Genomic DNA, 25,279 nt, shown 5'->3' with positions numbered 1-25,279 from the left:
TGTTAAGGTGGTTATTATATGCACTCCCTGCTTTGACCAATCAATTTTAATCAGTGTTGCTGTACTTAATAATTTAATAATAATAAATGACTTAACAAAAAAAGTCACTTTTTAGGATTTTTATTCAACAAACGTTTGAAAAATTTAATAGAGTTTTTACTGTACACTGTACAAATGTAAGAAAAATATGTTTTGCACAGCCTTGAAAAACTGTACAGGTCAAAGAGTAATAAAGCCATGAGCTTTGTTGATGAAACTGTTTCTTTCTGTACATTTGGTCATCTGGATCCGCGGTCTGGTGTGTTATCCTGAGTGTCAGATCGTCTGCTGCTGTCTTGCTGTCTGTCAGGCATCACCAGTTGATAGAGCAGCACTGCTCCCTTGGCTGAAGGACACAGCTCTGACCACAGAGGGCTGCTCCTGTCCAGCCGCAACACGTCCTTCAAATCACACAAACACATTACCATGCAAACATCCAAGTATTTTACATTTTAAGATGTTTCAAGCGTCTTTTTAGGTGTTTTCAAATATTTTTCTTGAATTTCTTAATTTGTAAGATACAATTCTTAGATCCAGATGTTGCTATACATTTGACAGTTCTTGAACGCTTATTCTGGTGGTGCCATGCATACACTTCATATATTTCTAAGTACTGATTCCTTACTGTTTTGCTGAGGAAGACGATGTCTGTTGACTCGTGGGCCTCCGCTCCTCCTCTCCAGTACAGCTCTCTGACTTCATCAGAGGTTAATGAGCAGCTGGAGACACACAGATATACACATCTCAACGGTTGGATATGAGCTCCAGTTTTGACCTCCGGACTCCATATTGGAAGATTGCTGTTGATAGAGTTTTGAATTGTCTATCTACACTGTACGTGGGTAGATAATATTGGTGAGAGTGAAACCTATGATTAGAAGAGTCATTCTTATACATTCTCCAATTGGGATAATTTCTAGTGAATTACATAATAATGAAATTAAACTTCATCATTTTGCTAAGAAACCCCCTCAAGGGCCCCTGGAGGTCCCAGGACCCAGCTTTGAGAACCATTCCTGTACGATAAAAAAGCAACAGTGCTACAGTTTGTTATAACTGATTAAAATGGGAAGAGGAAGGACCTGATGTAGAACTCTGCGCTCGGTCTGCCGGCGCTGGTGTGGTTCAGAGCGACGCCCATCAGGACCGGCTCTCCAAGGAAACTCAGAGGAACATTCACCTGCAGACAGACAGGAGAGAAGTGAACAATGCAGTGTCAAACTCTTTCAGCCTCCTATTCACATAACTCTTGATATACTGGATTTGGGTCTTGGCTCTCTGCTTTCTAGCTTTGGGAGAGAATTGTTCATGTTCAAATGTTCATTAATTAAACTCTTCAAGATTTTGGGAAAAGCATGTGTGAATACTGTTTTAAGGTGGACTTTCCATTTGAATAAATTCATTAAATCAGTGCACTGGAGATGGGAAGGGAAACCTATTAATCTAGAAGATGGAGGTCTGATTAGTTTTGCACCTGTATTAAAAATGAATTCAAAGTACTGTGATTACATTCTGATACAGCAATCTTAGAGCTTAACTTTTTGTTTATATTCTACCAAGCCAAGTGAAAAAGCTCTTAGTAGGATCTCACAGAGAGATAAGGAAGTGATATAGATGGATCACAAACCTGGAGTGACTGCTGCATTAAGGGATTTTCTAACTAAACATGAACTTAGCATGATGCAACGTGTTTGAAACTGGATTTTCGAGGCACGTGCGGAGGAACCCACCTCGTCTCTGATCTCGGCGCACACAGAGGAGAAGAGCTCCGACACCACGGCCTCCTGCCTCTGCTGCAGCACGGCCACACTGATCTGCTCCTCACACACCGCCTGGGGGGGGCAGGACAGACCGGTGACGGGATGAACACATGGGTGACTTGATTGCTTGATTCAACCCACTGAAATTTAACATGCTGTAATTTGATAAAAAGGCAAGGTTAGGGATTTGGAGATGCCTCCTCAATCCCTCTCTTTCTTCCTCACCTGAGGTTCCGGGTGCCCCCCTGGGATGTCCAGCAGCCCGCCAGCCTCCGCCACCTTCTGGCTCCTCCTGATCAACACCACCTCTCCGTCACGGGTGCACAGGACTCCGCCCACCCCCAGAGGCTGGGCCAGTAGAGCCAGAGGATCCCCGAACTCCGCCTCCCCGCGCCTACGTAGCTCCGCCGCTCGGCAGGACCAGTTGGTGCCCAGGAAATCCTTGTAGCACGTAAGGCCCAGTCTCAAAGAGAGGAGAGGGCTGGCTTCTGGATCATGTGTGGGAAGATCCGCTGTAACACCATCAGATGCACTGCAGCCAGAGCTGGAGGCAGCTTGTACCAATGCGCTTGCTGTCTGTTGGACACCGGCTCCGTTTTCTCTGTGACAATTGTCGGTGTCACGCGAATCCTCCTCCCCTCTGTGACTGCTGTGTGATTCACCATCCCGGTCCAAGCAGGGGCCTCGGGGTGAAAGAGTGCAGGGCGGGGGTCTGGGAGAGACAGCGGGTGAGGGAGGACACTTGGAGGAGGCCAAGCTGAAAGAGTGCAGCCTGAATTTGGCCCCGTTGAACAGCCACGGCTCCCTGGACACCCGCTCTGTCCACACCTCGTCTATGTGGCGCTCCAGAGCCGCATCTGTCTGCCTGTCAAACCTGGGGAGAGGCAGACATGCTGGGAAATTCTGGAAACTTTTGTACTTGGCAATTAAAGTGAGTCTGATTCAAGTGCCTATGACTTTAAAACATTCCTTTGTCAACTGTTTGAACCCATTTTGGACCCTCTACCTTCTGGTCCTACCTCTCAGACAGCTCCACTTGTACCCGGGACTGCAGGAGCCCCCTCCAGGCCGCACAGTGCAGCAGCACAGACACCTCGGGGTCCATCTCACACTGGAGATTACCAATGGCCTCCTCACCCATCTCTTCACACCACAGTGACACCGTTCAGTGTTGTACGTCTGCATAAAACAGGGTGCACTGATTCAATGGAATTAATAACAACAGTAGAGACAGTTCTATTTATGCAATTCATAGTATTCTGTCACATCACCAAAGGCCCATCATGGTAGTAGGAAAATAACAGGTGATTGTAATCAAATGAGCTGTGTATATGGTAAAGCACCATATAGGTAGGAAATGCATGTGACATCATGGGATTACTATGAATACATGGATACTTGGAGTCATTCCAAAAAACCTAGGCTGGCAACTTTCGTGCAATTAGTCACAGGTGAGTTTACAAAGGCTTCGAACGCGGTTCAGCCAATCAGAACTTTAACACGTCACTAAACAACAAAACTTGTCTGTAGCGATTCCCCTATGTTATACTTATGTTATTCGTTGACGTTATATATCAGTGTACATGTATGAGACTTTTCGGCTGTGAATGGATTACAGTGATAACGGTACAACTCAAAGTTTCATGAGGCTGACGAACAACCTTGAGCTGGATACAGACCGCGGCCATACTGATCCGTTGTGTTCATATAGAACCTCCTTGGTTGTGTCTGTCCGTCTCCGTTCATTTCAATTAATTTTCAATGAGAGCTGTCCGTTGTCCGGGCAGCGCTGATGACGCGTCCGTCTCCTTTCCGTCCGTTTTGACGGACAGAAAGTTCAACCCAGTTTAACTTTTTCTGGACGGATGGATTCGTCACCGCAAATCAGAGGCGTTTTTAAAACAATAGCGTTGACGTAAATAGCCCAAAGGACAGATATCTATCCGTTAGTAATCTGTCCGTTTTCTGATGGATCAGTGTGGCCGCGGCTTCAGGTTGCGTGCAGCCCTCCGTGTACTTGCGGAAGCCCGGGAGACTATAAAACCTCCTTGCTGGAGGAGCTATCATAACCTATTAAATACCATTTCGCACTAAAAAGTAGTCAAAGCTTCATTTACGTTACCATCCATCATTGGTAATGCTGCTAGTCTTGGTGGAAACACGTTCTTTTCGATTTGTTTTAGGAAGAAAATGCAGAATGTTTTCCTCTTCTTCTTCAGACGGATGGCAAAAAATGCTCATTACTGCCACCCTGTGATCTTGAGTCAAGAGTGTGAACCTGTTTCCCCGTCACCCATTCCTTCGTACAAATCCAGGTTATAATACTTCATTATCACCCACATCCTTGGGCCAGAGATTAATTTGGTCCATAGAACAATGCATAAGCTTGCATTGCACCCCTGTAGGTGAACACAGCAACCAAAGGGTTAAAATCCCGGCAAAACAAAAATGTGCAGCAGTGTGTGAAATGCAGTGTCAAGCCAACTAAACTTCCGGTCATAACTTGGTCTATGGCCTACGGTTGATACGGTAGTAACAAGTTATTCTAATGAAAAGTGACTAAATTGCACTTTTATTTTGAAGGAAAGCCTGCGTAGTTTCCGGAATCACTCTAGCTAGCTTGACACACCTGAGGTGCTGGACTCTGGCTGGAGACACTTATGCAACGACCTCTCTGTACCGCTACTGTGTTATGAAACTAAGTTGCTGCTGGTATGTCACTTTGCTTCTCTGCTTCTGTTGGTTTATAGTTGTTCCTTAGTGTGTTTGCGTGTTCGCTCTCCATCTGTCACAGATCACAGCTAAATTAGATAATCACTAAGCTAACACTTTTGTTATGTTGTTGTTGTCTTGTTTTGTGTCGACCCCAGGAAGAGTAGCTGCTTGGCAAGCCAAAAGCTAATGGGGAACCAAATAAATAAGTAGCTTAATAAATTAGAAAGCTAACATTATCACAGAGTGGCTGTCAAATCCTACTAACCTTAGCCTGCCTAGCTAACCTGGCTAGCGTTAGCTTGACTGCCAGTTAACAGAACAGTGTGTTCTGACTGGAAATGCACAAGAGCTGTGTGTTTGTAACTTGACAAATCTGGCCATATATGCATGTACAAACCTAGCAGCCCCTTCGTGGTTGGCGTTATGAGAGTTTGATATCCTTTGGAAATATATCTTCATATTTCATGGAAATTGTGTAAAAGTGGGTTGCAAAGGGCTCGAGCTATTAAAGATTAGTGAATAGCCACAAAAACACAACTGCATGCTCTCAAAGAGAATTCCCTGCATCTGTAACAGTTTGTTTTACAACAGATAATGAGAGGAGTCCTAGAATCAGCTGGTTGTGTTGGCTGGTCAGTGTTGAAACCCATCTCAAAACATTTCATTCATAGCTTCCTCTGTTGTGCTCCACAGTTACGTCACGTGTCATTTGATGAGGGGACACTGAGTCCCTCTCAGTGCAGCTGCTGACACAACCATTTCCTACGGCAACCCACTGAAAGGTAGTTAGGAAAAGTATCAGAATATTAGCACCAACTTTAAGTATTCCACCTACTTGGTTGTTTTCCACCATCTATTTAACTACAGTAGACTTGTTTTCTCAAAGTGCAATTATAAAAAATACTAAAGGCTGCAACTTGGAGGCTAAGGACTGCATTCTATTTCATTAGTGCTTACTGTTGGTAAGCTACTGGTTTCAACTGTATATCTGCTTCCCCCATTAGTCTCCCTTACACCTATGTTAGTGTCAGCCATATCTGTCCTCTTGGCACAGGTCCTCTGCTTGGAAGCTCCTCAATTTTCCGTCATGCAGTTGGAGGCCCAGCTGCGTCTGTGCCAGAGTTGTCTATGGTGCTATAAGAGCGGACAGCGTCTGCTCTCCCGGAGCTCAGCACACAGGTAGAGTGTGTGTGTGTGTGTGTGTGTGTGTGTGTGTGTGTGTGTGTGTGTGTTGTTGTCAGTGATTGTTGGTAGGTATTCTGCTTTGTACAGCTCTGCATGACTGTCTTGTACTGAGTTCTTTGCTTTCTCCATGCAGAACGGCTGTTAACTACTACAAACTCCTGGGAGTCACACCTAATGCCACCTTGGAGGAAATAAAAAATGCATTTTTTGACAAATCAAAAAAGGTAGGGTTCTCCTCACCTGTACATTCAGAGAGAATGCCTGTTACACAAATTTGAGATTCTGCATCAACTGCTTAGTTGTCATCCTCTGTAGTTTCTTTATCTGGCCACATGGGGGCAACCTTTCCTAGCCTAGTGTCTAATTGTCAACATTTCTCACAGTGCAGTTGGGGTTTGGGGCTGCCTGGACATGAGTGTTTGTTTTGATGTTGTGGTGAGCTGTGTAAACAAGGATGTACATGCATATTTACCTTGAGGTTTTGGCGTTATTGAAGTGCATGGCATCCCCCTCATCCCCCCAGCCCCTCCAGAGAGGGAGTGTGTTTGTGTGTGCGCACCATACACATGCGCATATTTGTTTAATAGGGAGAAAAAGAACATGCATGTGTGTCTGTGCATGTACACTGTAATGTCTCTTGTATCTCAGTCTCACTCTAACCCACCCTCTCCTCCACATGTGGCTGCAGCTGCACCCGGACAGCGACCCGTCCAACCCGGCCCTGCACAGCCAGTTTGTGGAGCTGAACGAGGCGTACCGGGTGCTGAGCAAGGACCCGAGCAGGAAGGAGTATGACCTCAAACTCCAACATCCCTACAGCGGGGGACAGGCCTTCAGATCTACCTCCAGCTCTAGCAGCTACAGAGCCAGGTGGATACAAACACACACTCAAACACAAACCATCATACAGCAGTTTGTTCGCTGTTCCAATGTGGGAGAAAACCTCTGGCTGATGGTGTTCCGTTCGGCAAGTGGGCTACTGTTTGTTTGCTGTGTGTGTATTTTTTTTTTACTTTCCCTCCATCTTTTCCACCTCTCTCTTGGTCCTTCTTCCACTCCTTCCCTGTCAGTGCGGAGGCCCAGGAGAGCATGCGTTACTGGGAGCAGTTCCGCCAGTCCCAGGCACAGGAGATGACAGCGGAGGAGTGGCAGAAGAGGAGGAGGAGGAATTTCCGCCTGGTGGGCTACTGTGTCATCACCATGGTGCTCAGCATCGGAGCCCACGTGATCTTCTTCAGGTAAAGGCCCTGGGCGGGATGGCACTCGATGACTTAATAAAGGGACATTACAAACAACATGCTACAATGAAGTACTGTATGTATCATTATCGTTCTTGAATAAGCTCCAGTTTTGCTGATCAAACAAACCAATTTTTTCCCAGAATCTTTTATTTCTCTACCAGCTACATTCTTTCCCAATCTAATGTTTTTCTGTCACTGCTACTATTGTACTCATGAGTATTCACTGCTGCACATTCATATCCAGATTAATGGGATTGTTTGTGGACACGTCTCCCTGCCATGTGCCTTGGCACCACCTCATGGCCTGTCGCCATGTATATCTGTTTTCACGCACTGATTTGGTACCACAGCTGTTTTGTAGAGATTTGACTCTTTGTGATCTGAAAATCTGTTATAGCAGCTGTATAAAGTCGTAAAAACATGAACATCCAGTGTTCCTGCGGATCACTGAGTTTTTAGGTTATGCAAAGTTTGGTTGGTTGTCTAATTCAAGTGGTTCTCTAACTCTCTCAGGAAACTGGAAAACATCCACACTAACTTCATGGACGAGAAAGACAGAGTCATCACAGAAATCTATAATGAATCCAAAGAGAGGGCCAGGTGTGTGAAAGAACCAGTTACAATTGTTTATGTTTTTTCTTTTCTGTGATAGTGCAGTCAGTTGATAATAGTCAATTTGACTGGGTTTTGCAATGCCTGAACATATATTTGATTGGTTGTGCAATACATGGGGCTGAGTCTGAAGGCATTGTCTGTGCTGTTTCCCAGAGCCAACGGTTTTAAGAAGCAGACGGAGATCCTGCGGCAGAAACACGCCGAGTTCCTGGAGAAATACAAAATCCGCTCCGGGGGAGAGGACAAGTAGGACTTTCCTACTGAGTTTTAACTGCCAACAGGTGGAAAGGGGCAGACTGAATGCGGTAGTAGTTTTAGAATGTTTTTCTTAAGCGTGTGTTGATGCAACCATGTTACTCCTGGGTCCTCCCATGTGATGCTGAGGAGCTGAAGACACACAGGACACGGGTGTAACACAGGTGTTCAGTCCTAACCAAGCTGGGCTGGACCGGCCTGGACTGGTTGCTTATGTCCAGGACAATGTGAACAAGAGTAATATGTGCCGGGACAGAATGAGATCTGATGGACAGCAATGATGTATAAACGGTATCTTCTTTGACGTGATGAGACAGCAGGAAGGATCCAGCTTTGTACACAACCCTCTCTGCTGTTTGGACAAAGGAGCCAAAGGAACACTGTTAAACTGTCTCTAATGAAGTCACAGGAACATGTTACTGTCCCCTCCCTCAGCGCTGTGCTTAGAGGCACACAGCATGTGGGGCTCACAGATAGCTGTGAATTAATGCCTCTGTAAGCGGGCCAAAGAACACTTGACAAACCAGCGTATGTGTTCATCATGTGAGACAGACTACTGTAATGCCTGCATCTTTCTTGGTGCTGAAGGAAACTGTATCAATCAAAGTAACACCCCATGTGGCACATAGAGGGCGCTGTATCCAGACACTCGAGGAGTTGGTTGAAACGCGCTGCTGGGCCTGTTTAGCATTCCCAGTTCCTGTGTCTTGGGACATCGCTGCCAACTCCTGACGTTCCCTCCTGATGCTGTACAAATACTCAGATGGATCCACAACGGCCATTTCCAGCACGCTCATGATAAGATGTACTCTCATCATGTGTGCTTTCCCCTATTTGTGGGAAAAATAAATGATCCATATTATGACTTTTAAAGGTTGACAGTAATGTATTGTAGCCAAATTATCGTAACAACTGAGATTATTCAAGTGTGCAAATGAATGGGAAGATGCACCCCAGACAGGTTAAGTGCTGATGAAACTATGCTGCTTATTTCAGTAGTCACAACCACCATTACCGTTATGCCTTGTCAATGTTTAGATATGAGATTGTTTTTTTTGTTTTTGTTGACTGCCTAAATTCCTCCCTGGAGGGATGTCAGTGACAAACAGATTAAAAGCCCAACTTTTGCTCATCAATCATTACTCCCTGTTTGCTTTATCTGTCATTCTCTGATTCTCATAAAAAAAAATTTGCTCACGTGCTTTCAGGTTTGGCTGACTACAATACAGAACAGATAAATCTTGCAGAGACTGCTCAAGTAACCAAAATTCCTTACTTATCTTTATCTTATTGGTAGCAATAAAAAGAGGGAGATCATGAAGTTTTATTGATAATTTCAATTCAGGCTACATTTCTAAAGTTAAATTTACTTCCTCTTCCCAGTTGATTGGGAGAGTTAGAAAGAGGCCTTGATGAAGACTTTATGTAGAGCCCTGCCACTGCCTTTTAATGAGCAAGACCATTTTTAGACAAGCAGTATATCATAAGTATATCAGAATACAGAAGTTATTCCCATTATCTCAGTAATCAGGAAAATGAAGGCTGACTTTGTGGACTCATTGCATGTTTGTTTGCATATTTACATCCGAATATGAGCTCTATTTCATTTTAGTATCAACAGTTATGAAATCATCCTGGGTACAGAGCCGTTCCTGCATTTGTCTCCCGCTGACATCATGGAAAAGGGGCTTGGCTTCTAGATTTGGGAAAGAGTAGTTCACATTCACAAGTATTGATTGAATTGTATCAGATCACAGGAGTATGTGAATTCAGTTTTGGGGTGGATATTGTCTTTTCTGTTTTGTCCTTGCTGTGTGTGTCTCTCGTCGTCCTCGGTGGGCCGCTAGCTGAGGCCTGAGCAGGAGATAACTTATCCCCGCATGGCCTGCAGCCGCCCTCACCCTCATGTGGCGTGTGAGTGCCCTCTCATAACCCAAACACACCATAATGACAGAGACTGCTGTCAGCATGCCTACACACACACACACACACACACACACACACAGGCTGATGGAAGACAAGGTCTGTACTCATGGGAGAGGGAGCTGCTATACACTGAGATAAACCAGCGATAAAGACAGTTTGAATGAATTTTATATTTACCATATAACAATTTAATATTAAGTAGTTTAATGAGGTGTAAGTAAACAAAGTGTGGCAAAAGATAGATGGGAGCATATAGGAGAGTTACAGACAAAACACTTTCCTGTGATTTATTAATATTTGGATAAAAGAGTGGCATCTATAAAGTTGAGTTTCAGAGGTAAATCATTGATCTGCTGAATATCAGATTGAAAGGAGAAAAGGGGCTCCCAAACTTTTTCATGTCAAGGACCCCTAAATAGATAATCATTAGACCATACACCTCTATGTAATAAGATTTTGTCCCAATAAACCCCATCTGAGAGGATTTTAGTTGTTAGATATAGCGTGGGTGGGTAGGGGGCAGTGAAACCTTCCACAGTCTCTCACTGTTCTAACCTCTAGAGAGTGAATTAATAGTAAAAAAAAAAAATAATATTCCTCACAAGCTGGGGGGCCCATCAAGGACCCACGGAGTGTCCCCGGACCCCCAGTTTGGGGAACAGGTGTAGGCTGCACCTGTATCCAGCGCGCCCGTCCCATCTGGAAAAAGTTGGCAGTGCAATGGTTACGCTGAGTGCGTCTCAAGGGCAAAGGAAATGAGGAAACCGATCACAACAACAAATGAAGACTCCTACCTTTCCAGACCCCCCCCCCCCTTCCCCTCCTCCCCTCCTCTCTCTCTCTCTCTCTCTCTCTCTCTCTCTCCCACTCTGCGGACAATCACTGCACCGTGGCTACTGCGATGTCAGCAGAGGATTTTATTCTAGGCTTATTTATAAGGGGATAAAAGAAAAAAAACGGGGAAGATGCGCCCTGAGGGAGAAACGTCACATTTTCAGTGAGAGCTCCACTGTGGATCCACTGTGACCGAGCCGCGGAGTGGGATATGCGACACCGTCCCTCTCTGCGTGGGTCAAAGCGGCGGATCTTTGGGGGAGAAACGTCCTAGTAGGAGGATTTTTTTGTAGCTCAGAGACAGAGAGGATTTTATGCTCGCGCCACCTTTCAGCGGGACTCAAAATGGACCTGTAGTCACGCCACCCCGGATCCCCCGGATCCCGGTTTAATGGGATCCCGACCAATAGACTGACGGTACCGGCTTATTATACCTGACCGGCATTCGAGATATAGCCTAGGGGAGGGGGGCATCACTCAAAGTTTATACAAGTCTCACCAAAATATCAGTGGATTATTGCTTTATCATGGGTGCCGCGGTTAGATATGAAATAATGAGCTTAGAATTTGATGCCGTCTCCATATGGAAAACCTAATGGCAGGAGATTCAAGGTTAGATTATTGTAGACTATAGCCGAGTCCAGTGTAACATTAACAAATAGGCTAGTAGAGTTGGGATTATATACCGGTTTGGCCTATATTATCGGGAATAGACTGCTCGTTTTGGCAAAGGCTGGGCAAGTCCCATCATTTTGCCTCAAATGCAACAAGACAAAGTTTGTAATAATAAGGATGCCGCCCCGGGGGTCCCGTCAAGGAAGAGAGACCGGGGAATGAAAGCGGGAGATCTGCGGGTGTGATCAGGCGCAGAGGCAAAGGAGACAGCCGGAGAAGTCACCTTCTTCTTTTTTTTCTTTCTTTTTTTTTTTTTTTTTGGATTGGTCCAAAAAAAATATTTTTTGCGTGCCTCTTGGACTCCTGCACAATGGGGATTATGCTTCAAGTTATTCTAGGAATGTTTCAATTCCTGCTGCTCACCAGAATACCCACGTCCCATGCCAAGGTATGTATAGACTATTTCACCTCAGTGGACGTGGTGTGGATTGGCCACATCTCATCATTATGAGCTGATTGTGTGTCTTTTTGTTTCTTTCAAGTTACATTGATGATCACTAGAAAGGCATAAAGTATTATGGCATGGCTGGTGGAGTTTTCTGTATGAAACTTAGACCATGGTGGAAGTTATCCCCTAGGTCATTGACGCTTGCCGCTTCAGAGGCTTACAGGATGGTCCAATGACTGATCCCTACTGAGAAAAATCACTATAATATTCCTATAGGGACTTCTAGTGTGTCTGTGGTGCTCAGTAGTGAGTTTATAGTGATCTCTGTGGTGTTTCTCATATCCTGTCACTATAGTATTCCTATAGGGACTTCAAGTCATATTTGTATAGTAACCTTCTAAAATATATTATAGGGTTGTTATAGTTCTCTTTCATAGGGGCTGTTCATTCACTACAGCCTCACTCTCATACCCTGATACAGCATTACTGCCTCACTGATGAGCTAATCATGTGATTGGCACGTAAACCTGGTTTGTATTACAAAGCAGATGTGATCCACTTTGTGACATATGGGCCTTTGATAGTCATTTGCCAAGGCAGAGCAGCACACACACACACACACACACACACACACACACACACACACACACACACACACACACACACAGGCAGACCTGCATGTGCTTGTTTTTTTATTTATGTCTGGAGTCTTCCTATCAAGAACAGGCAGTGCCTTGAGGTGGTGTGGGATCCAGTCCTGCTGCATGTTCCACTGATTCATCAAACTAGACACTACACGGCACGCAGCACTGCACATAGACAAGCCCCTTCACCTGTTCACACACACACACACACACACACACACACACACACACACACACACTGTCTTTTTATATCAACTTCTTCACTGACTGTGACAAAATGGGTCATCCTCCTGTAGTGATCCAAGTTAGTGTGGGAGAGATGGTGTTGCTTTTTAGGTATAGGCTTTCTCTCTCTCTCTCTCTCTCTCTCTCTCTCTCTCTCTCTCTCTCTCTCCCTCTCTCTCCCTCTCTATCACACACACACACTGTGGTCTTGGCCCATCTGTAGTGTGTGCTCTGGGAGTGTCTGGGAGTTAGACAGTGTTAGACAGTAGACAGACAGCAATACCACTGCAGATGGCACTGGGCTGGCTGGCACTCAGTGGGGTGTGTGTGTGTGTGTGCCAGCTCCTAGCAGATGTGACTAGGGAACTGCCAGGGAGATAATCTTAGCCCTGTCTCAAAGACTGATACAGAAAACACACACACACACCATTGAGTTGTTAAATATAACATTTTATTCAATACTTCATCTTAGATCCTTACTTGTCACAAAATGGCCACAGTCCTAGCTCTAAGAATCAATGTGGGGCAAACATGTGTGTGTGTGTGTGTGTGTGTGTGTGTGGTGGGGAGGTAAAGGGGGCGGAGCGGTTAAAGGGGGGCAATTGGACAAAGTCTACATTCCCTTACGAGTGGCCTTGGTCCTCACACACATAGGCTAAATAATGGCATAATGGCTCTGTGTGTGTGTGTGAGCGGAGAGAGAGAGAGAGAGAGAGAGAGAGAGAGAGAGAGAGAGAGAGAGAAACAGAGAGCTATAAAATGCAGTTTCTCTTTCTGTGTGTTTTTCCCTCCCAGTGGAGACTGGGAAATCACTGGCTTATATGAGTGAGTAAACTACAGTAAGTTTAGTTTTGACATCAACTGAAAGAAGTGAACAATATATTGAAATCATATTACTATCAGAATTATGAGAGAACACAATATCTACCACAACGGCTGCTATATTGGGTATAAGATATATATGAAGGTATATGAAGAAGTGACAGTGTCTTGCAGACTGACTCATACAGACTCAAGTCCAGATACTGTATACTGTAATAGTTCATCAGTGGGAGATATTCCCGCTATCTACCAGTGTACTGAAAGTGTTTCAAACCCCATCATAAGGTAATGTAGACTTAAGGCCAAAGGTAGCAGGTCTGGCTTGTCCACACAACCAGCAGCTCCCTCCCTCAGACAGGGTGACGGAGTTGAAAATAGGGCCGGCTTAGTCTGTCATTGCCACTTTTGCCATGGTGGTGACTGGCTGATCAAAGTTGATCGGAGTGTTTATTTGCCAAAAAGTTGCGTGTGAGTTTGTTTAGCATGAGGTTACATAGGCAAATGGCCCATTCTTGGTAGGATATTTTGAATAATGGACCCTACAGTTATGCTGGGTTAGTTGTCGTAGGCCTACACAGACCCTCTTACATGTGGTCAGGCGAAAATCGAAAGAAACTGTATCCAAGTTCAGAGCAACTTTTCACCCACTTCCTGTCATTTACTGCCATAAATAATGGAGGTATTCATGTTTAAAGATGCCAGGCGTGAAACAGCGCTGTGTGCTTTAGCAGGAAATGCTTTGCCCAGTCGATAGGCACTATAGCCTTTCAAACAAAGGCAAGCAGGAGGTTACTGCCAATTCCTCAATAATTACATCACCAGTGTAAAATGGTTTTGCATGTACTGAAAGGAGTCTTGGTTAGTGATCAATAAGAGTAGATACATGCAGCAGATACATGGTTGGTCAATTTTATGACCACATGCAAGATACATTAATTTAAATAGAGACAAAACACAGGCCCCTGTCCTTCAGCATGTGAGGCCAACCTGAAAACATACTTTCCTGGATAAATGATGATATTTTTAATTGACACACTTTCACAAACTTGAGTTCATGGTCTTTCAGTTTAATTGCTGCTATAGCGCTGTTACACTTTGGTTTTATTCAGGGATGTAGTGGAGAGTAAACCTATCTAAACTCAGTTGATCCACCTTTTCATTCATGGAATATTCTAGGCTGACATGAATCTATAGCAAATGAATTCATAGTATAGATCATAGGAAATAGCATCTAAATCGTCTACCTTGTATGAGCATAGGTTTTTGTTTATATTGGTGTTTTATTGCCTTATGATGATCATCAACTGGGGGTGATAGTTTACCCACCTTTTAATTGACTACTACATCACTGGTTATATTGCACTTCTGTTAAAGGAACAATCGGTAATGTGGACTCTTTAGTAACATCTAAAAGCAGCCATAGGAACTACAACAACATCAGCAAATGTGTGCCCTCCTCCACAAGTCTCCACAAATCCCCCAGCTCCACCCAACCTCTCTCACCCCTCCTGTTCCTGAGCTACAGTATGAAAACTGGCATTTTCACAACAGACACCACCTAGCCAAGTCGTGTTACAGTGCAGAAATGTCAAGTGTAGAGGAAACATGTCTCACTGCAAACTTGTTATAAATGTTTAGAACATCCCAGGGAGGCACAGAAATATTACACAGCAAGTCAAGTAAAAGATGGAATCAATAGCAAGCGATGCTATGCTGTCGGCTAACAGAGGTCTCGCAGCTCAAACCCACTTTACCCAGCACCCTTTAGTCGCTTACTAGCAACAGGTTGTTTGTGAGCTGTTTGCTTGACAGAGGCTGCTTACCTGTCCAACAAATGTAGGACCAACTCTGCATCGGTCTTGAAGTTTTTCAGAGTCCATAAGCTCCCTCCACCACCTACCTCCACTATCTAATTGGTCAACTGGTCTCGTTCGTAAAGTGCTTTACAAATAAAGTTTTTCATGACTATTGTTTTCTCCCTCCAGCTTGCTCTCTGGCGGCCAGCAGACTCCCCCAGGTCCAGAGAAGGTCGAGAAGGTACACCTCCCTTTTCCGCAAAGTCTCCTATTCTCATTTCTATGACTTTCTCCCTTCTTCTCAAAATACCTTCCTTCACTCCAATGACTTGTCTTCTCTCTCTCTCTCTCTCTCTCTCTCTCTGTCTATGTCTCGCCACCAGTGCGGCGGTGGTTGGAGGTGTATTCCAGGAGTGGCTGTGAGCCGCGGGACACCCTGGTGGAGGTGTGGCGGGAGCTGCCGGGGGAGACGCACCACCTCTTCGTCCCGGCCTGCGTGTCGGTGAGGCGATGCGGGGGCTGCTGCGCCGACGAGGCCCTGGAGTGTGTTCCCTCGCTCACACACACGCTCACCATGGAGGTACACACACACACAGACACACACCAGTGGAAGATTAAGGTTAGTAAAGTTCAACCCTGAGAAGATGCTTGCAGTCTTACATGTGATTGTTCCGGATGCTTCTGCAGCTGATGAGAACCTCCTTCATGAAGCACGAGCTCATTGAACTGCCCTTCGTCGAGCACAGCCAGTGTGAGTGCAGGTAAGCACCCGCATAAAACACACACATTCACACGTTAGTTGTCTGTACACAGACACACACATGCACGGTATACCTGCTGTTTATCGTCCTCACTGTACCTTTATACTGACGCAATCTGTTGTGTTTGTGCGCAGAGTAAAAGAACAGCTCCCATCATCACCTACAACAAGGTACCACATTTGTTTCACCTTCCATCTCTCTCTCTCTCTTTGTGTGTGTGTGTGTGAGCTGCTGACTTGACATCCAAAGACATTTGATCTGTGTTCCAGTCCTATGCTGCTGGTCTTCATATGCACTAACCTGGGCCAGTGGTTGTGAAAGTAGGGTCCAGGCTCCTCCAGCAGTATGTGAGAGTTTCAGGGGGTCTGCAGCAAAATAAGGAGCAGTCTAATGTCACTGTTTCAGTCCCTTGAACAGGGCCATAGCCAGCTTGGCGAAGGGGCTGGGTCTCTTTTCCCTCTTTATTGTAACTGCAGGATGTATTATCTACGGCCTCTGGGTTACTGCAGGCTATCAAAACATTACCTTGTTTAGTTAAAGGAACAGGAACCACTTTCTCACCTGGTTTTCCAAGACGTAATGAATTAGAGTGTAACCCTCAAAATATGCATGCACACTGGCCCTGCTGTAAGAGTTTGGGTAAATATGCAATAGGAGACAATAAAGGAAACAAAACAAAGCCGGTTAAATGAGTGCATTTCAGTGCTTTTTTTATTGGGATATATAATATACAGTATATATATAATATTCTGGGATAGCGAACATGCTGATTGTTTCAGTCTTCGTCTCTCCTGTTCTTTTCATCCCATGGCAGTTGAAAATGAATACTCAGCCCTAAACACACATAATCAACTGTCAGTTTGCCTCATAGTCAAGCTAACAGTATGTGAGTTGGTCGTCACCATAGAAACGGAACAGCGTAAACTAACATTTTTTAATTCAGTGGAATGTGAAAATCAATAAGGGATGCACGATGAGTATTTCAGTAACGTTAGGCTTTAAACCATCATATGCCTATCATTCCTTTCTATATAAATGCATAGTCAAGTGCAGTAATGGTTTTATTTGTTCTCACAGCAGGCCTTAACTGGCTTCCATCAAAGATTTTGTCTGACCTAATCCGTATCAATTTAAGTGTTCTTGACCAGACACATTTTGAGAAACCCTTGTGTCCAGGAGGAAGCAGCAGCTGGTCAGACACTGTCCCATGTCAGCTGGGACTGACAGCTGTACAGAGTGACAGAGGCTTTGCTGTTTGGATCCCTGATGTTTGTTTGTTTGTGTGTGTGCCTCATACTGGCAGGTCCAGCCAGCCAATCATCTGATTGCATCTTCAATGTTTATGTCCCCCTGCTTCCTGTTAGGATGGGGACATAAATAAGGGATTCAAATTTGTGTGTGTGTGTGTGTGTGTATGGTGTGTGTGTTTTTACTTCAAGCAGGGTGCATGTATATGCGTTTATAACTGCGTGTGGTTTCAGTGAATGTCTGCATACTGTATGTACTTGTGCATGTGAGCATGCGTGTGCTTGTACATGTTAGTATAAGTGTGTGTTCGTGTGTTTGTGTGTGTGTGTGTGTGTGTAGTGTACCCCTCAGCGAGTTAGCCTCTGTGTGACTCTATTCCAGCATCCCTCGGGACGGCCCGCATCCTGTTGTCACCATAGAGACGATGTTATCTCCCCCGCCATGTGCTCTCTCACTGACTGATGAAGCAGAGTCACGCATCCATAATAGCAAATTAGAGCTCCAAAGACAACAACAGCATCACTCTGCTAACAATGTCAGAACTGTGTTGGGAAACAGTGTCGCCAGAATATTATAGTTTACCGTAGATGGGATAAGAACAGAGAGAGAGCAACTTTCAAAACAAATGAAACCAGGAAAACCAAAATCGATACACTTTGATATTAGTTGAGGGAACCAATATTCATATTGATTTCACTCAATAGGAGGAGGATAGGTGTGATTGAAGTTCCAACAGATGTGTGATATGAAATCCTGACATTTCTGTCTGTTTGTAATTCCCAGGCCCTTTCCCAAGCCGACAAGGAAAGGCAGGAAAAAGGAGAGGGGCAAACCCAAACAGAAGAAAACTGCAACCGTGGAAACTGCGTAAGTTGAGTATTCACTGCATACTGTTAGTCTAATCACAAACCTTTGCTCTCATGCAGTTTAAGATCAAGTTTTCCTCTTGTGTAAATCCATATTATCCAGATACTGTTGGCCCCGCTGCAGTAGAATAAACTAGGTTATCTGGTCTTTGTTATTCCTGAAGGACAATTTGTTTTACACCCGGCAGGCAAGGTCACTCACTCACTCACACACACACACACACACACAAGAACAATCAACACAATAGAAAAAATCAAGTTCACCAGAGGGACTTGCCCCTGGGTAACACCAAACACATAAGACTGGTGAGCTACATAATCACATCATCAATACAATACATAGCAAGTATTCATTAACATTTACAATCATCAATAACAATATATTATCATCATCAAAATGCCAATACAAATGTCATCACAGCAAAACCAAGGCTTTATGATACACTTGAAGCTCTGACCTGTGATCTGTGTGTGTGTGTGTGTGTGTGTGTGTGTGCGTGTGTGTGTGTGTGTAGTATACACGTTATACCACACATACCATATATGATTCCCACAACCAATCCAGAACACTAAGAAAGAAGAGAGTTAGAGTCCTATTCCCGGTCTTTTCCCCATGTTTTCATCTGCTTCCCCATCACTTAGCTGTCAGTGATTTCCGGCCTCAGGGGTCAGAGGGGGCCTGGTTTGGGTGCGCTGTCCCTCAGAGCCCATCCATCACTCAGAGCAGGCCTCTTTCAGGCTCTGGCGGGTGTGAAATCTGTCTAATTTGCTCCCAAAAACCACCTCCTCTGTTCGTGCCAGCGGCGGGCGTGGTCAGCGGCATCCGAACAAAGATGGCCCCTCTCTGCTTCATTGAGTAACTTCATTAAGGCCGCCGGGCCTCCTGGGACGACCGCGGCAGAACCGGCTCCAGTTAATGGACTCGCTGACACAGGCGGCTTTTCTCAGCCTCAAGAGAAACGAGCGAGCTTCTGGAGGAGAGATCGCAGGCCTCTCGGGCAACGAGCGGTCTACAGCCATGGCAACAGACGGAGAGGAAGGAACAGAGAGAGTTTGTCGGCGGATAAGGAAACAGTGTAGCACCTCTCCGCCGAGCCGCGTCCCACATTAGTCACCGCCGACGCTTCGCCTACACGCTGCGTGGTGCGGGCCGGTTGCAGTCTCGCACCAACGAGCCGTCGCTTTTCATTTTGAATCTATGAATTCTGCAGCTAACTTGAGCTTTTCCCCTCCATCCAGAACCCCCGCTGTCCCGACCCCTCCTCCCCCCTCCTCGCCTCCCTCTCCGGGGCCCCGCTGCCGCCCCTGCAGAGGGAGGAAGTGGGCACTGGAGGCGGCGTCGTGTCGGTGCCGCTGCACCGTCAGCGCGGAGAGCTGCAGCCGGAAAGGCCGGAGCCTCAACCATCAGCGCTGCAGGTCGGTCCATAAGTCAAAAAAAGGAAAAAACAGTTGCTTGGACTTGTGGGACAGTGATTCAAAATGTATGGGTTGATGGGAAAGGATCATGGATCACACCCACTGAGGAATTTCACATTGATTAGAATCAGCCCTTCAGACTGTATCGGTCAAAATTATCTTATATTTAACCCTTCCTCTCTCTTTTGCTTTTGGTTCCAGATGTGACGCCGTGAGGCCGTGATGCATCCATCCATCCACTTCTCCTCCACCTCCTTCTCTCCACCTCTCCTCCGCTGACTCATCCCCCACTCTCAGCAACGATGCCATGGAGCATACAGACGCTAGGACATCCAGTACCTCACACTAAAGGAAATAATAGAAATATCTGGGGGTGCGCACCCTCGAGAGCCCATAACACCACTCTACTAAAGCAACAAGTGAAGCATTCCAGCCTGAATATAGTTTTACGTGTGTGTGTGCAGTCTTGCCATCTCATAGCCTGTCAGTCCACATGTACATGTATGTACAGAAGTCACACACACTGGAGGGCTCAAGGGGTCGACTTGGAGAGAAGTGGAAGTGGGTGGCAGTTGTTGCACATGTAGAACTACCTGTGGAATCTGCAGTCAAAGAGAACTGCTTTTGATCTGCAGTTGAACTTCTGATCTATACAGGAGAGCAGTGGAAACAAGAATGATCATACCATCCAAAAACAATGGGGATGATGTGTGAAACGATGGAAGAGGACCTTTCTTATGGAGTTATGCTATATATTGATCCTTCACTGGAACCTGTGACATGTTCTTCACAGGGAAACTGCACAACGAGAGGGATTGGACACACACACACATACCAATAGGACATAGGCCGTGCACATGAGATGGCGCTCCTGTGTGTGCGGACCTGTAGCTGAGCTGAATGCTGGGACGGAGTGTATCTGTGTGGTCCCGGCGCTGAAAGGCCCAGATGGGTTATCCCCGCAGCCGTTCTCCTCTCTCATTCAGAGCGTATACGACCATAGGCTGGCTCTCCAAGCCGCTTTTCCGGCGTTTGTTTAATTTGGGCCTTTTGTCTCCATCTTCTCCTCGGCTCCTCAATTGAAAGCAGCCGTTTGCCTCTTCAGGGCAGTGAGGAGAATGACAATAATGAGGCCTGGCGGCCATCCACCGCTTCACACACACACACACACACACACACACACACACACATACACACACAAACATTCACACTTACACCAGGCACACAGACGACACTGCAAGCGTGAATACACACACTCTCTCACTCACTCTCTGTGCTATAGCAGGCACACATACATGCATACTTACTGAGTACACACACACATACACACAATGTGAAATGAATGCAGGTAACCATAAGCTTTTTTTCATGCCACATCAAGTGTGCAAATATATGTCAGGTGTTTATATTTGCAGTTTATTGCAATGTCTTCATTAAATAATGTATTATGCGCCTGTTTTATATTTTGTTATAGTTCTGTCAAGTTGATTGAAAAGTTGTTCTATATTGCAGAATGTTTCTTTGTTTTGTTTTTGTTCATCTCTAATCCGTCCGCATAAAGAGTCACACTGGGTGGCCAGCTATGTACACACTCTGCATCTAAACCGATACAATTTAAACAGAGACGGCTCACACAGGCCACAAAATGGGAGACTATATACATTATAATGTGTAATTCAAATAATCAGTGGGGCAGTGGTGTCCGTGGCTCACAGAAACCAAGCAAATAGCCGTTCCCAGCGCTGTGAAAGGAAAACATGGCTGTTTATGTTGTGGGGTAGAGCCGGGATGGAAAGAGTATTATTCATTTGGAACATAACTTGTTTATATTCCGGCTGAATCTCACGGTTTAACTCCATGTTCGCTCATGACTGGGAGCAGGCATTTGAACTATGACTGTGTCAGAAAGGATGAGGGGTTGAACAGCTTGTCAGTCAGCGTGACAAGCTGAAGCAGAGCCTCTGTTGACGCGAAGACATAGAAAACGCATAATGGCATTGACCTTATTCACACGGTGGCCATTTCGAACACTCGGGGTGGGGAAATCAGACAAACATTTATCATTTCACAGATTCCCCACTGAAAAACATTCCAGACTAAAACGAGAGTCTAGTAGCTAGCTAGTAGCTTACTAACTAGTAAGCTAGCCAACTAACTTCCCTGCTAACTTCAAGCAGTTGTGGTTGTTCTTCCTGAAATTGCTAGCTAATTTGATAACTGTTCGGTCTATTTTAAGTCCTCACTTATGTGTTGAAGTAACACTAGTATATGCCAATTTTCCAGGTAGACTTTCCTACCTTGAATGTTCAAAATGCCCATTGAACCCCCATTTTGACACCTATTCAGACCCTGTGTCGTCCCGTTTCCTAGCGACATTGTGAGGTCTTAGCGCCATGGTAAGCAATGGGCCAAATATAATTTTCAGGGCTGAGACTCATAATGAATGCCCATAATGAGTGATACTATCCTGTTGATTAAAGAAGAGTGGCTTTGGATGGAGTGTCAGCCAGAAACAGTGTGCAGTCCATAGTCTGAATAGCTGTATGACAGCTCCGGGCTAAAGAACTTTGTTTCAGTGGCTAGTATGATAAACTTTGTACTTAGACTCTATTGATATGAGATTATTTTTTTCCATGCTTCATTGTTCCATGTCTGTCGTAACTTTGTCAATCAATGCTTCAATCACTACCTCTTTATTATAACACACTAATGACCAAGTATTAGAACATTGTTGTTACCTTCCCTGTTTTTTATTTTAGACCTCTCGAAAGATGATAATGTTTTTTATTTACATTTAGCAATAAGCACAGTCTCCGGTGTGGAGACTTGACTCTTCTAGCTGAGTTTTGCGCTGGTTAGAGGAACCTATAGGACTTTTCTGAAGTGTGTACATGCCATTGGGACAGATTTTGGATTGGAGGCAAACTGAGTACAGACCGGACACTGTGTGTTAGTCTGGAACAGGGGCTGGTTTCCCAAAGCTGTTGTAGCCTTAGACTCTAATGATTAAGGTTCTTGGGTTTTTAGTTCCTCTTGTTCTCCTCATGCAAACGATGGTCTGTATTCACATTTATAAATAAACCAACCAATATATAGGCCTACATAATTGTGTGAACAAGCGAAGAAGTGTTTCGGCTGAGAATGTTTTGGGAAACCACGGTCCCTGAACGTCAGTACAGATTGCACTGTGTGTGAGATTGCAAAGCACACATACTGGTCCAAAGGAGAAACTCAGACTCAAGAGAGTAAATGAACTCAGATTGCAAAGCTCAGTCAGACTTGTATGAAGCATCAAAAACATTCCATCTGAAAGAGTTGTGACCATGAGAGATCGGGAACCTTTTTGAGCCTGTGGGGGATCCTGTTGTTAATTCCTGAAACAAAATTATAATGCATTGGTAGCCTTTGGGCCCTCCGGTGATTTCAAAGTCACAACTCTTTGAGATATATGGCTTTGGACATATCAATATTCAAATGTCCTTATCCTGTGTCAGTATCTAATATCAATGTGCTTTATATCTGCACAGTAGCCCTATTCTAGCCTCCAGTGTCTTAGTAGCGGATAGAGACCCCCTTACTAAAGTACATAACCTTTTATAATCTCTAATATCCAGCCATGATCTTGTGTATGACGTAGTACATACGTTAGAAATGTATTTGTAACTTCATTCCAGCTGTACTCTGCAACAAATCTCCTCTCTGCAAACACCTTGTACTACTGTAGCCTGTGTATAAAGAGAAGGACTACACTCTTTTTTTTTTGCTGCTACACCATTTGTGCCCTATATGATGTATGTGTAAAACAATGCAGTCTTATGTTATATTAGTATATATAAATGCCAATTAATCGAGTCATTGTCCACATGAACGTGTATATTGCACCGTCAAAGATATTGAGAATCATACCAGGACGTGTATATTGCACCGTCAAAGATATTGAGAATCATACCAGGACACAACCGTGATGTTACAGATGTTATTAAAGGAAATGTCTTATTTTTCGTATAAACCTCTCATTTATCTCTTCTCAGATACTTTGCACCCTTTTCTCTCCGGTTTGATTTCATCCTCCTTTCCCTCTTCTCCACCCCCCCCCCCCTGTTTTTTTAATCTCTCATTTGACGGTAATGAAAGGTAAACAGGCGTTTTGATTAGAGTGCCACCCTGGGAGTTGGGGACAGAGCGAGTGCGTGTGCAACTGACGTGATGTTATGAGACACAATATTGTCTCCTCTCCTCCTCTCGTCTGTTCTGCTGAGTCAAGAGCTCGTCCAGTACGGAGTGTGCAGCCGGCCCGGGTGTGTGTGTGTGTGTGTGTGTGTGTGTATGTGTGTGTGTGTGTGTGAAAGAGAGACAAAGAGAGACTGGGAGAGAGAGAAAATTGTCAGTGTACATACCTGTCTGTATTGGTATTTGCTGAGCGTTGTGCTTTTTATCATTCCAGGTGGGTAGTTGGAGTCTGGTGATGATGCTGATGATGCTGATGATGATGCTGATGATGCTGATGATGCTGATGATGATGCTGATGATGATGATGATGCTGATGATGCTGATGATGATGAAATTTACACTGCCAGCAGTACGATGTGCAGTTTTTATAAATGTCCCCTTACAGTAATACCTTTTCACATCACAGCACAGACTTTAGACTGATAATGAAGGCCTGGTGTATCACAGCTAGTGGTTATAATATTATATGTGTGTGACATTATGATTTATACATAGTGATGGCATTTGTGTATTAGCAATTATTTAAATAATTCTGTTTCTTCACACCCGTTGCTACTCCTTACTGTGTGAGAATGATGAAGCTCTGTATCCCAAGAATGAGACAAAAAAGCGAGGAGAGGGAGAGGAGAAGGAGAAGAGAGGGAGAGGAGAGGAGAAGAGGAGAGGAGAGGACAGGAGAGGAGAGGAGAGGAGAAGGGGAGAGGAGAAGAGAGGAGCTGAAGGCTGCTGCCAACCTATCTGTCTGGAAGGGCATTCTGCCAGTACTAAATATAGCTGCAAGATTAGGGAGACGGAGAGGAGGGGGTGCCAGGGATGGAGATGGAGAGAGAAAAAGAGAGAAAGAAAGAGAGAGAGAGAGAATGAGAGAATGAGTCATGCATCAGGATACAGAAAGGATGCCTTTCCATGCTAAATGTGTTTCCAAAAGCCCGGCGCTCATTAGAAGTACTGGGAAGACAGAACTACTTACACCTTGACAAGACTCTTTTATTTTGGCTATTTCTCTGTCTGTCCATATACGAATACATATATGAATTTGACTTGTTTCTATCTTTCTGACTGTATGTTCGACTGGTAGCTTGTTCATCATCCTCTCTCTCTCTCTCTCTCTCTCTCTCTCATTCTCTGCACTTCTATCAGTGAACCAGGGCTTCCTGTATTTTTCCACCTTGCTCTCTCTGGTGTGTGGAGTTGTGTTTTGCCAGTGATAAAAAAAAAAAGAAAAAAAAATACTCTAGCCGTGTTTTCCTCCCTTGCGTTTTTGTAGCAGCAGCTGTGTTGGAGCAGGTACTGGACGCTATCTGGCCCGCGAACGTGTGTTGTTAGATGGTATCTGTGTGTGTGTGTGTGTGTGTGCAAGAGAGACAGACAGAGAGAGATTCAGTACAGTATCTGCTGTGTAAAGTGTGTTCATGTGTGTTGACTGTGGCTAGTCTCTGTCAAACTGACAGGAAAGTGAGTGTTGTGACTTTCCCTTGTGATTCTAAAGAGCAATTTTTTTATTTTTTTTTACAAAAGCAAACAAGCGGCGTTATCTCCAACCGAAACATGGATCCCTCGTCTGTCTCAGTCCGGCGAAGGACACCACGACCCTCGATGAAAGATTTACATGAGAAACTGTATCTGCAAAGTCAACAA

At 44.8% G+C, this 25,279-nt stretch overlaps 3 protein-coding genes across 4 annotated transcripts; 2 read left to right on the top strand and 1 right to left on the bottom strand.

Annotated features, from left to right (window-relative positions):
* Positions 1–128: 128 nt before the first annotated feature.
* Positions 129–4,043, bottom strand: nudt22 (nudix (nucleoside diphosphate linked moiety X)-type motif 22). The gene is made up of 7 exons (XM_071544752.1): positions 3,922–4,043; positions 2,819–2,978; positions 2,025–2,673; positions 1,770–1,871; positions 1,122–1,219; positions 665–758; positions 129–440 (listed from the first exon to the last, which is right to left on the bottom strand). The coding sequence occupies exons 2-7, from the start codon at positions 2,938–2,940 to the stop codon at positions 279–281; spliced, it is 1,227 nt and encodes a 408-aa protein (XP_071400853.1). The 5' UTR covers positions 2,941–2,978; positions 3,922–4,043; the 3' UTR covers positions 129–278.
* A 407-nt stretch (positions 4,044–4,450) lies between these two features.
* dnajc4 (DnaJ (Hsp40) homolog, subfamily C, member 4) lies at positions 4,451–9,000 on the top strand. Of its 2 annotated transcripts, XM_071544755.1 has the most exons (8): positions 4,451–4,511; positions 5,208–5,296; positions 5,569–5,693; positions 5,833–5,923; positions 6,388–6,569; positions 6,770–6,937; positions 7,454–7,540; positions 7,709–9,000. In XM_071544755.1, the coding sequence occupies exons 3-8, from the start codon at positions 5,602–5,604 to the stop codon at positions 7,803–7,805; spliced, it is 717 nt and encodes a 238-aa protein (XP_071400856.1). In that variant the 5' UTR covers positions 4,451–4,511; positions 5,208–5,296; positions 5,569–5,601; the 3' UTR covers positions 7,806–9,000. The 2 variants fall into 2 exon arrangements, with proteins under 2 accessions (XP_071400856.1, XP_071400857.1); XM_071544756.1 differs by lacking the exon at positions 5,208–5,296 and having other exon boundaries at positions 4,457–4,511.
* A 1,707-nt stretch (positions 9,001–10,707) lies between these two features.
* vegfba (vascular endothelial growth factor Ba) lies at positions 10,708–21,726 on the top strand. Its single transcript, XM_071544749.1, has 8 exons — positions 10,708–11,633; positions 15,310–15,361; positions 15,504–15,700; positions 15,808–15,881; positions 16,016–16,051; positions 17,913–17,996; positions 19,235–19,411; positions 19,613–21,726. The coding sequence occupies exons 1-8, from the start codon at positions 11,556–11,558 to the stop codon at positions 19,632–19,634; spliced, it is 720 nt and encodes a 239-aa protein (XP_071400850.1). The 5' UTR covers positions 10,708–11,555; the 3' UTR covers positions 19,635–21,726.
* Positions 21,727–25,279: the final 3,553 nt, after the last annotated feature.

This window comes from Centroberyx affinis, unplaced genomic scaffold (genome assembly GCF_046629955.1).
Source record: "Centroberyx affinis isolate AG114_WGS23_722 - 3 ecotype Tasmania unplaced genomic scaffold, CSIRO-AGI_Caff_v1 ptg004649l_1, whole genome shotgun sequence".
NCBI classification, from domain to species: domain Eukaryota; kingdom Metazoa; phylum Chordata; class Actinopteri; order Beryciformes; family Berycidae; genus Centroberyx; species Centroberyx affinis.
Note: the sequence above shows the minus strand (reverse complement) of the source record. Positions and strands in the feature narration are given on the sequence as shown.